General features: G+C 40.9%; 1 protein-coding gene across 5 annotated transcripts in view; it reads left to right on the forward strand.

The window, feature by feature from the left end:
• Window positions 1-13,019, forward strand: part of COL11A1 (collagen type XI alpha 1 chain) — a 260,479-nt gene that overhangs the window by 176,860 nt on the left and 70,600 nt on the right. For all 5 annotated transcript variants that reach the window (XM_059728451.1, XM_059728453.1, XM_059728452.1 and 2 more), the window contains 2 exons: window positions 1,836-1,943; window positions 3,004-3,057. In XM_059728451.1, coding sequence (XP_059584434.1) covers window positions 1,836-1,943; window positions 3,004-3,057 — 162 coding nt within the window. The remainder of the gene's footprint in view (window positions 1-1,835; window positions 1,944-3,003; window positions 3,058-13,019) is intronic.

Here is a 13,019-nt window from a genome sequence, read left to right on the forward strand (position 1 = left end):
TAGAGAGCTGTTACATTTTCCTTCCAGTGGTGGCAGTAGAGTCCTTGGGTAGTCCCCCAAGAGCCCTTAGCCCTTAGGCATAGAGAATCCAGGTAGCCCTCTTCTTTCCTCCCACACAAATCTAGCCACTTCCCACCCCAAATAAGCTTGGGATGCACCAATCTCTGGTCAGTTGTCACCAGTAGAAGAAAATTGATCAGCTTTTTAAAAGCAGTAGGGAGCTACTCCCAGAGCCAGGGACACTGCAATCAAAGGCAGGCAATAGAGGTAGGAGCAGTAGAGTTCTGGTTGGTTTCCAAAGAAGTAAGTTGCCATGTGGTGGCTGAAGTAAGGAATGGGAGGGTAAAAAGCAGTGCAGTGTGCAATGCCTGGAGGACTGACAGGATACTTTTTACTATCTTGGGGTCTGCACATAACACTGAATTGGTTCACAGAGAACAAATTCAAAATAACACAATCATCCTGGGAAACTTTTGAAAAGGTTCAGGAGGTTTAAACTATTGTAAACTAGCTTGTACACCTGGATCCTTGCATTTTAAACTACATTTAAACAGGTCTAAGTGATATGTTTGTCTGTACCCGCTCTATTGCAAATATGCAGTTAGTCCAATAGAAGATAACAGCCACAAAAATCCCTGCCTTTTCTAAAGAAACCTCTTGTATTTCATGCTGAATCTCAGCATCAGTAATTTATTTACAAGTTTTATTGCAAGACAGTTCACTGAGGAATTTAGGAACCATATTTGCTGCTGTATCTAACTTCTACCTGGGTGTATCTACACATGCAGTTATAGCAACTGAATAAACTGTTAATTTTATTAACTGTTAATAACTCCAGAGTTAATTTTTCCCAGGTGCTCTGTTCAAATGGTGTGCCCAAGAGCAATAAGCTCCGCAGTTATTCAGGTGCAGCGTGTGGAGCCAGGACAGAGTATCCCTTGCTGGCAGGGGACCCAAGGGCATTGGTGACACATAGGGGATGCATGAGAGTGCACGTGCACCCCCTGAGAGCACCAGTGCACCCCCTCATCTGTTGCACTTGCCACTTAGGCAATGGGCAGGAGGGGCAGGTGGGAGTGCCAGTGCACCCTCCCCCCCCCCCCCCCCCCAGCCCAGCAAGCACCAGCTGATTGCTGCAGCTGCTCCCAGAAGTGGCTGCAGCAGCTACAGCAATCAACCGGCAGTGATCTCAGGTGCAGAGTAAAACAGTTTCGAAACTGGTCTAACATGCACCATCTGCCAGCTAGGAATCGCTACTAGATGCTGGACATTCTTTCTTCCAGCATGCCCATTCTTTGCACTAAAAATGATGGACAAGGCAGACTGCCAGCTACAAGCCTACTAAGGATTTCTTCCGTGCCAGGAAAAATAGCCAGGGGTTGTTCTCTGTGCTGTTCTTGTGCTGTGAAACTAGGAAAGCCAAAATGTTGCCTATACATGAACACTTGGTTGGGGCAGCACTTAAATGGTTAATAGCACACAGTATAAAGACAATTAACTATAATTCATTTAAATGAGTTATGTGGAACATAAACAATTAGACACAAAGGCTAAGTTAACTTCTAGTATTAACTCTTGTGCAATCACAAAGGGTACAAATTGACACGTAGTGGCAATAAAATGTCATTGTCAAGTTTTCATTTGATCTTTCTGTTTTGTGATTTACTGAAATTCTTTTCTTATTATTTTATAGCCCTTACAACATATATGTAAATATCTCTGCATGTTGTTATATGGCAATGTATATACTATTTGTTGAAGTTCAATCCCATAATATCAAATAATTAATTATTCTCCTTTGATCAGACTGGTAATATTTCTTTTTTCAACACCAGGGTGAAAAGGGTCCTCAAGGTCCAGCTGGACGTGATGGAGTACAAGGTCCTGTAGGTCTGCCAGGTCCTGCAGGGCCTGCTGGTTCTCCTGGAGAAGATGGTGACAAAGTCAGTCCATATAGTTTGGTTTTATGGGTCTGCATAGTGATTTGTGTACAAAAATGAACTTGCTGTAGATTTCTACAGGCTAACTGCTATGGCTACACAACCTTTTAAAAAAGCCCGATGTATGAGAGATAGATATTACAGGAAACCAAGATTTCTGTCTAAGAAATAATAGACTAGGATTTATACTGACAGAAAAGAGAGGATGAAAATGTAGCAAAACAATCTAGGATATTTGATATTAAAATTGATATTTGGCTATTTAAAAAAAAATCCTCAGTGAATAAGCAAGATAAAACTTTTCTAATAATATGTAGTCATTTAGTCCTGCTGCTGGTGAGATAAGGTGCTGGAACTGAATGTTTACAGCGTAAACCCTAAAGTCTAATTATGCAAGGTTTTCTTGACTTCAGAAAGAGTTGAAGGCAACATAAGCATCTCTCAGTATTGAGTTGCAAGCTTGGGCTTGGTTTAATATTTTCCTTTTAAACAAGCTTTCAAGTTTTTAACTAATGTCACTAATACAAAAATCAGAACTTTGTTTGTAATACATGATTGTGTTGTTATGTAAGCCAGAGAAACGAATTACGTTAAATCACACAAACTGTCTTTTATTATTGTACTAAATAAGAATATCTCCAGACATGGCATCTTGGGTAATATGACTTAAGCTGAGGTTTTCAAAAAGTATGCACAACAATGAGAAGCAATTGTTTCTCAGTCATGTGCAGTTAGATTAGCTATATATTAGAGTACAGTCATAATCAGTTCATAATTAGGTTGCCTTTAAAACAGGACAAAACAAAACAAAAACAGTTTCCTGTATTTAAAGCCACTTGCAGTATACTTCAAAGCCAGGCCATGGTACAGTTTGTACTATAAAAATCAATACCTTAATCCGTCTTACTAACATGACTGATGGAATAATGTTGTAACTAAAGTATAAAACTTGTAGTATATTCACATTAAAAGTGGCATTTAAAGATGCTATGATATTGACTGCAGTTAAATAGGAGATAAGCTATTCTAACGCATCAGCTTAGCTTCTGGCTTTCAATTACAGGGAGAAATTGGTGAACCAGGTCAGAAAGGCAGTAAAGGTGACAAGGGAGAAAACGTGAGTATCTTAACTGTTTTGTCCCATGTATTGACTTCTTCTTTCTACTGAATTTGAATTAATTGCTTTACATCTCAATCTAACAAAAAGTTTTGATGCATCACACAGGGGTGTGTCTCATGTACTTCCACAAATTGAAACAGAAACAAATTTCAATAACACCATGTTACTTAATTACATCTATGAAGTATATTATATATAATTTTTTTAAATGTCTACGTTTATTTATATAATAAGTATTCTCTTATATTTTGTTAACTTAGATCATAATTTATAGATGGGTAAACTAGAAGGCAGAAAAATATCAAAATGTTTTTGTACAAATATACATTACTATTAATATATAATGGATGCTTGAGTAGTAAACTTTAGGAGTCAGCATGGAAGTGTATTCCATAATACAGCTTTATTGCATATCCTTAACAAGCTTTAAATTGTTTTACTGGTAAGACAACTTCATTGATTTTGGAGTTTTAGTTCAGGTAGACACTCATAAAGTGAGCTGTTTTATATAAACTTTCAGATGTCTTGCGTTCATTCCGGGCTCACTGAAATCAAAAGAAAGATTCCTCCCCTCCCACCTATTGATTTTGATAAAGCTGGTTCAGATTGTAATATTTTGCAGATTTATGCAGGAGTTTAAGCATTTTCTTCTTTCAATCACCCACAAATATCTCAGGAATAACTTTCCCCATATTATCTCAATAATTTCCATCATTCTGATAAATATACGCCAGCTACTGTGGAGGATCAGACCAAAGGTTCATCTAGTCTAGTATCCAGTCTCCAACACTGGCAAGTAGCAACTTCATTAGAGGAAGAACATAAGAAATAGATCTTTCTTAACATGCTCGATCTTCTGTCTCATCCTCTCAGTCACAATCCATAGGTTACATTTCTACCTGCTTTTAATAGACAAAGGGACCTATCTTCCATAAATTCATCTAATTCCTTCTTGAACTGGGCTATACTATTGGCTTCCATAGCATCCTGTGATAATAAGTTGTGCATGGTGTTATGTGTCGTGTAAAAAAAAAAAAAAGTATTTCCTTTTGTTTATTTTAGAACGACTGCCTGGAAATTTTGTTGATCCCTCTAGTTCTTGGGTGGTGAGGCATAGTAAATAGCACTGTCCCAAAACCATTCACAATTTTATAGAACTCTATCACATCCCCACTCCCAAGTCATCCTAAGCTGAAGAGACCTAGCCATTTAATTTTCTCCTTGTATAGCATCCCATGCCCTTGGTCATCCCTTTTGCCTTTCTCTGTCTTTTTCAATCTCTATTATATCCCTTTTGAGACAGGGTGAGCAGAACTGCCCACAGTATTAAAGACGTTGGGATATATAATGGCATAATATTTTCTCTTTTGTTTCCACTTGTTTTTCCTAATGATTCTTAACATTTTATTTGCCTTTTTGATCACCAGTGCATAATGGGCCAATGTCTTTAGAGGACTCTCCACAATGACTCCCAAGTTCTCTTTCTTGAGTGACAGCAACTAATTCAGAGCCCACCACTGAGTATGTATGTATAGTTAGGATTATTTTTATATACTCATTGGCAGGTTCCATTATTTTAAAGTTACTGATTAGTGGTGGAAGAAAATAAACAGACAAACCCCAGTATTTTCACTTCTATTCAAGTTCAGTAAATTTTTAGGTCCGTTTTGTGTGAACAAGTTCCTTAATTAATGAAGGGAAAGTCATTTCAGAGAAATTCTTGATTCCATTATACTTTGAGTAGGAGAGTTAGGTAAACTCAGGGTAAGTGTAGCCTATTCAGTCATTTGAAGCATATTTATAATCCTTGTCATAAGGAAAGGTAGGCGTTTATTATGATTAATAGTGTATTTAGTACCACAGAAATAGATTGTTTCTAGCAGCTGCCAAATGCATGATTGGCTGTATCTTCACATGAAGCATCATCTTGTTTGAATACTATCCATACAGTAATTAGTGCTTTTTATAATAATTTCATAGAAACATATATAGAAAGCAAAAAAAAGGAAAATGGCTATTTTTTAAAATAAGCTTGTCCTTTTGCTATTAATTCACTTGAAAGAACTTGAAAACACACTTGTGAGATCTAAGGAAGTAGACCATGACCCCTGCTACATAGGAAGGCAGAAAAAAACACACAGACCATGCTAGTCTGAATTTGGGGTAAAATTATTTCCTGATGCCAGATGTGGTGATCAGTTTAACCCTAAATGGAAGAGCATGACCCTCTAATCAAGAACCTCAAGGTTTTCCTCCCAGTATGAGCATTGCCAAACCACAGTCAAAATCCCTATCTATGGCTGAAGCCAACAGCAAATGCTTCTGAGAAAGTAGAAAAAACCCTGACACTGTAGCAAAGGGCAATGGAAAAAATTGCTTCCCAGACCCATATGTGAACCAGCAATACCCAGAAGCATGAGAAAAACCAAACAGCTTTCACTGTCCTGCAACCTGAAAAGAGCAAACACAATTCCACACATTATATCATCTACCTGGAGAGTTGGAACTCCCCTTTCTGTGATTAAACCCCCTCCATAAACTTTCCCAAGCTCCTTTAATCTTTTTTTATTACTAAGCCAGCTATGGAGCTCTACTTCATTCTCCTGCTGCTGAGCATGGTCCTCTCCAATAGTCACCTGCTCTGGGCTGCAGAGCTCTTTTCATGATCCCTTCATATGTGTGTGTGGGAAGAGGGAAGGGGCAATGTAGAGTTCCTGGGCAACTTCTTTAGGCCAGCGGTCAGCAACCTACATCCCACTGACCAAATATAGCCTACGGCACCTAAGAAAATTGGTGGCATGCTCCAATCCCAGCAGCAAAGGTGGTGCCCCTAGAGTCCTACCACTTGCCCAGTTTAGCGTATTCTCTATGCTGCAGTAGAGGCAGTATCCCCAGGTCCTAGCGCCTGCCTTTTTCTATCTACTGACCTTACAGTATCTGCTGATGGATGGAGGAAGTGGCGCTACAGTCCATGGCAGGGGCTGGGTTGTAAGCAGCGGCCTATTGTGCCAAAAAGGTGGCCACCCCCTGCCTTAGACAATTAGTTCCACTGTCTCATTGTTCTAACAATGAGAGAGGTTTTCCTGATATCCAGTCTAAGTTTACTTTGCTGCAACTTCAAGCCATTAGTACATGTCCTACTCTCTGCAGCAGTGGAAAAGAGGTATTTCCCCTCATCGTATTGATGGTCCTTCAGATGTTTGAAGTTTGCAATCATGCCCCCTCTTAATCACCTTTTCTGCATTCTGCAGATGCATATTTCTTTCAACCTGTCCTCATGTGGCTTGGCTTCTAAGCTCTCTCTTATTTTTGTTTCCCATTTTGAACCCTCCCTATTGTCTCCGTGCCTTTTAAAAAAATTGGAGCACAAAGCCACTTTTGGTGTTATGCTTATTCTCAATCTAATGGTAAATATTTGAATGAGCCTGAAAAAAAATCCATTTGGTAATTTTTCAGTTCACAAGTGAAAACATTTATTAAAACCACTCATTTTTAGGCACAAGTTTTGCTTCGTTGTTAATTGATGTGGTTAGTATGTTAGTGATGGATCCAGCCTGAACAGGCAAAGATGCCTCCAACCCACCAGGCTGGAAATAAGTATAACTCTCAGATAACCAGCATATTTGATTAACCGGGACCCCCCCCCCCATCCCCCATGGATGCCGGATAACAGAGCTTTTACCATAACTGCAGAATAATTGCTGGAAAATTATATTGTATTCATGGTTATAGCAAGGGGTGAGGCTTTCATGAGTATGTGAAGTATTTTGCCCATTGAAATTCTTAGTTTAGTCTGGCTGGGTTGTATTGTATTCATTTAAAGGTGTTGGATGCTAGAGATACAATTTATCTTAACCATTGAATTAGGTTTTGCCTGCAACAATGCCCATTCAGGTCCGATGACTTAAGAAGACATACTTATTTGAAACCCATCTCCACCCCCACCCCCAAACTAAGATGAAGGCATAAGGGAAGTAATAAGTAGAATGTGTTCACTGGCCTCCTTACTGAAAGCATCTGAAGGAGATAGGACAAATGCTTGTACTGAAAGTCTTTGGATATAGCAAGGTAAAAGACATCAGGTCCCTGAAGTTATCGAGAGCTTAGGTGGGGAAGATGGGGCCTTTGGGAGTAGGGAGTCTTAAGTAATAAAGCATAAGGCCCACATTTTCTTTCTACATCTTTTTTTTTAGAAGCAATTAGATAAAGTCTTTCATACTTCCACTAAACTCATAGAACAAGGATGGAAGAAATGATTTATAGTTTGCAACTATAAATATTTGGATGATATTCAACAAGAAGTCTGTATTGATGACTGTCAAGAGATCTCTGTCTGCCAAGTATAGCTATTCTTTACATACATCCCCATTTCCAGTGCAAGAAGTTCTACAGACTTCAGGACTGTGAGCAAATTGTTACAGGAGCCTACTCCTGTATACTTCTATATACAGGCTATACTCCTTTCTAGGGATTCAACCCTGCCACAAAAATACTCAGATAACTGTTATGACCTATCCCTGCTCTTTTTGTGTCCCAAGAGTGAAAGAGAGAATCTTTCAAGATGTGAATAATGGAGTGCAAACGTAAAAAATTATTAACAAGGGCTTAAATAGGACTTAAGAGATACAGAGGCACTGAACCAAGGTGAGTTCATCCTTAGAGTACAGAAGTAAAGTCTGGTATTTTCAGTGGAGTCTAATGCATTTGGATACATTTGCTGCATACTCTAATGTATCCAGATTACATCCATTAGCTGCAGCCTACCAGGCTCTTGGAAAATACATAATAATATCTATCTAAATGTTACTAAAGAGACAGAAAATTTTTGCCTTCCCCAGTGCCATCCTAGTATGCATGGACTAAATCTTAAACTCATCACTAAAACAGAGAAAAACTGGGCAGAAAAATATCATAGTTATTTAAACACATAAAAAGCTGTGATTTGTAATTCAAGACCCCATGGAAAGTAAGATGTTTTAAAATGCAAAAAAATCCCAATAAGAGCTAAAAAATGCCATGTTATAAACCTTCCTCTTAAGAATAGAAAGAGTAGAAAATGTTCTAATTATGGACCTTTCCAAAGTCTCATATCAGAATGAAAGCTTTGTGAAATCAAGCAAATCATTCCCAGCCCAAGACAGACATCGGCTTAAACTCAGCTCTTGAACTGGAATGTACTGCTCATAGCTGGAACAAACTTTATAATATTTTAGCCTGTCTGTGATGAACTACTTTATCACGTCACCTCTGCATATTTGAATGTCGTATTACTGGTAAGACAACTTCATTGATTTTGGAATTTTACAGTGCAACAGTAATGTTGTACGAGGCATAAAAGCCAACTGTAATGTAAGTCTTTTGCGAGAGGACTTTACAGATATTCCAACACTGTACTTGTCAGATGTATAACATTCCCCCTTCCCAACATATTGATGTTATACCCATTGTAAAAAGACAAAAAAAAAATGCATCTCATGCACACTATTTTACACGCAAACAAGTGATGCTTTATTTATTCACATACTATGCCCACCTTTTTCCTAAATATTAGCAATAAAAAACTTGGGCACACATCTTAGACAAGAAAACTGATTCTGAATAATTGTTTAAAAGGAAAAGAATATTTTTCTTTTGTTTTAGCTTCCCCAAATAAGGTGTATGTCTTATTTCGGCACATGGTATGGAAATAAATACAGTGTCCTGTTTACACGCTCTTCATCTAAAGCATCCACTAATGCCACTGGTGGAGATGGGTCTACTTTTCATGCAGACACAATAGCCCTAAGCCCACGAAGAAAATAAAAGCCCCCTTCAGTGGTCACTAACTGCATAGGAATCATAGGAAAATAGCCATACTGGTATTAGGTTCCAAGGGATGACACTGATCAGAGAAATCTAGCTAGTTCCAGTTGCCCCTCTAATATATCTAAGCAGCTTGTGGATGCCACCCAATGAAACATTGCCCAGAAGCATGCACAGATGAGTGAAAGAAAGACAGATCCACAGTATTCCAGGTTACTTTTAGTCAGAACCTCCTTCTTGGTCTGGTAGACAGAGGACTTGGCTTCAGCCAGGAGGAGATTGACCTAGAAGGTTGTGGGACTTGGTGGAATTGCATAAAATAAAAGGTGTAGAGAGAAGTACATTCAGAACCTCAATAAGAAGTTCCTGAATAGGTGGTAGAGGGGTTGCAGGTTGCCACACTCAAGGTGGGCATGCACCAGGGTCTCTTTCTGATTGCAAAAGGGGCAGGTGTCAGACATGTTCAAAAAGCATGCCAGGTACACACCTGTGCTGATGGCTCAGTGTGGGAGCCACCAGCCTAGATCCCCAGTAGCTTGTTGGATTCAGGGAGAATACAGGCTAGTCTACTGGGGAACCTCACCCACAGTGATAGTGCCCACTATTTGGTATCTGGGAAGAATGTGAGGTTGGGATGCTGAATGGTATGGAGTGCAAGCATGTAGAGCTGGCTGCACTAGGCTGTCTGGTAGCAGGCTGTTTTTTGTGGGGGGTTTTATCCCCCATGTGGGGATTGTGGGGGAGGGGAGATCTGGTGAAACAGGGGCCCCATGACAAGCTCTGGAGTCCTGGGGGATATGGGCAGATGGGGAATACCCTTGCACAGGACCCATTGTATATAGGGAAGGAATGTGGGTAATAGGACAGCCTTGACCTCCTGGAGTAAGTGGCAGGGAACAGTGTGGGAAGCACCATCCACCAGACCAATGCAGAATAATCTGCCCGCTGTCACCTGACAAAATCCAGGAGGTCCTACATATAGGTAATATTGCCACAGGTGATTCTGCAGGACATCTCCATCACCAGCCCCACCAGCTGTGGGTTTTTCAGCAGGGGCTTAGCTGGGAGATCTGCATCCTGGGTGACCACATCTGTGAATCAAGAAGAGGAGACCAACCTCCAAGTCACAATGAGGTCCTGGTAGAAATCTGGAAGCTCACTGTGGTCTCTTATATGAAGTCATCTTAGGTAGAAGAGCTGCCAGCCCTACCTGAACCCTTGGAAGTAGGAAGAAGGCATGCCCCATTAAGTGCTGTGCTGCCTCATTATAGGCACTGTAAAAGAGCCTCTGCAGGGCCTGAAGCTGGAAGATGTGCACCAAGCTGACGATGCAGACCGGGCCATGCCTTCCATCACACAAATGAAGGCACAGGATATCTGCAAAGATCCAGTGCTGTCCTAGTCAGATGAACCTCAGTGCCCATCCCTGGAAACTGGACAGGATGTTTGAAAAGTGTTGAAAAAGTGCTAAATCATGGTTATGATAAACTAGTTGATAACCATCACCCTTCCACAGAGGGAGAAACACTGGATGAGCCATGTCCCTGTGCACAGACAGTCAAACATCCTGACTTGATGTTGGTCTTAGTTTTCCAGTGGGAAGGGATGACTGAGGTACAGGTAAATCCCCACAAAAAACAGCAGGCCCATGCTCCACTAGATGACTTGGAGTGCATGTGTGAGTAAGCCCACCTGCCATCAGTCACCCACCACTAGGCCAAATCTTGACCCAGATGACCCAGGGAGTGGAGGCTATCAAGTAGATGAATTGGAAAACTTCCACGTGTACCAGGTCATCCAGGTCCTGGATGATGAGGTTATCGGCATATGCAGAGAGGACTGCTCTCATGGCAAGCTTCATTTGTGTAGGAGACCAGAGGAAGGGCTCAACAACAATTGCACAGAGCTGGTCAGACAACAGGCAGTCTTTATGCCCTCCCCATCCAAAGGGTCCAGCACAGGGTCCAGTTGAGTTTGACCATGCAGTCTATGGAGGCATACGGCATCTAGAGAAACTACAGGGGACCAAAGGAAAATGCCTTCAGAGTACATGTGAGGTACTCATGTTCCACCCTGTCAAATGCTGTCTTCTGCTTGAGGGAAAAGATGGTGAATGACAGTATCAGTGAGCAAGGTCAAAAAGCTTCCAGATCAGGTCAGACTGTTGAAGATGCCACATCCTGGACTGGTGTATGTCTGGTCATGGTGGCTAATGTTCACAAGCACAGACTTCAGCCACAACAACATAACTTTGGCTATGACCTTGCAGTCCATTTAGAGGAACAAGACTGGTTAACCATTTACTTAGGTCACAGGGGTCACCTTTTTTGAATAGCAGGGTCAGCATGACCATTCTGCATGACAGGGATCTGCTCCCCTTCCTTTTCAGACTTAACCCAGACTGCAGCAAGATCCAAGCCAAGGATGGCCCTAAATGCATAGTATAAACTACACTGTCAGCCTGCTATATTTTTGAGGAAATTTGCATATGCTGATGACCTGGCACTAACCACACAGGCAAGAACCTTCAGAGAGATTGAAGATACACTGATGTATCTATCAGTGTATACACTGATACACCTGTCAATAATGGAAAATATTTCTGCAGGTGGAGGCTGCGACCAAATCCAACTAAGGCCATCATCTAAGTGTTTCATCTCTACAACCACAAAGCACATATTCATCTCAATGTCACTTTTTGCAGAGAAAAATTACAACATGATCCAAATCCGCCCTACCTAGGTGTGACACTCAACTGCACCTTAACTTTTCCTAATCATCTTCAGAAAATAGCTGCGAAGATTGAATCAGATGAACATAGTGTGAAAATTCACCAAAACAAGCTGAGGTGCCACTGCAGGAGTACTCTGCACCTGTGCTACGGCACTGGTCTTCTTAATGGCCAAGTAATGTGCACCAGTCTGGGCTGTTAGCACTCATACCAAATGTGTGGATGTCCAGTTAAATTCTGCAATGTATGCTATCACTGGAATCTTGAAATCTACACCAATTCAATGGTTACTGGTGCTAGCCAATTTTGCTCCTGCAGACATTTGCCACGATGAAACTATATAATAAGGGGTCACCTGCATAAATAAAAAATGAGACCTTCCAAAGAGACCTTTCATAGAGGTTTAAAAAACCTCCCATCTCACTGTTTGGTCTCCCAGAAAGCTTTGTGGATCCATGTACAATCCCTTGTAGGAACAACAGTGCAGCAGCTTGGACGAAAGCGTGGAATGAAATCACCATTCAGAATAAACATCTAATTTCTCACCCAACAATAAAATCTCCTGCTTTTGACCTTCCATGGAAAACATAGAAGGCTCTAAATTGGATCCAAACCAGACATAGCTGCTGTGATCACTTGATGTACAAATGGCGTATTAGGAGTTCTGCAAAATGTGACTGTGGCCATCCTGATCAAACTATGGACCACATAACAACTTTTTTCCCTCTATACAAATTTGACAGTGACATTGCAGAGATACATTCCCTTTCCTTAAGCATTAGACTGGTTAACTAACCTTAACGTGGATTTATAATTGTTGCTCCAAGTTAGCTATATGAAAGAAAACCGTCAGCCTGTAGATGCCTGGAGACTAGTTGGTGGGCTTCAAGAAGACAGCTTCCAATAGCTCAGCCAATGAGAGAATCCTTCAATCAGTCTTAGTCATTTGTGCTAAGTTGAGGCAGGATCTTATCAGCCTTATGTATATTATTGCAAGAAAGTTGGATCCAGCAAGAAGAGTCTTACAAATAAGGTCCTCACTTTTTCTTTCAGCTCAATGGGATCCATGAGAGGAGAACATTCCTCTGATAGGAGGCAATTGATGTACTTCTTAGCACCCCTTCTCTTCTCTAAGGCATAGAAGAAGTAGGAGCCATGGTCCATCTCCTGATGAGCTGGATCTGGAATTGGAAATACATGCCACAGCCATGGCAGTCTTCCAGAGCTTGGAGCTCTTCCCATTTCTCCTGACATTCTCTACAGAGGGACGAGTTGTCTGAATTAGTGATAAGGTGCCTCTACAGTTTGCAAAGCTCCTTTGAGATTTATTCTATGGCTGCCTTCCCAAGCCTGGTGTGCCCTTCCGCCCAGGTGTAGTCTTCCACATACCATCATCTCTGCACCAAGGGAAAGATCCACTGCTGCT

The sequence above is a fragment of the Alligator mississippiensis genome, chromosome 5 (genome assembly GCF_030867095.1).
Source record: "Alligator mississippiensis isolate rAllMis1 chromosome 5, rAllMis1, whole genome shotgun sequence".
Taxonomy (NCBI): Eukaryota; Metazoa; Chordata; order Crocodylia; family Alligatoridae; genus Alligator; species Alligator mississippiensis.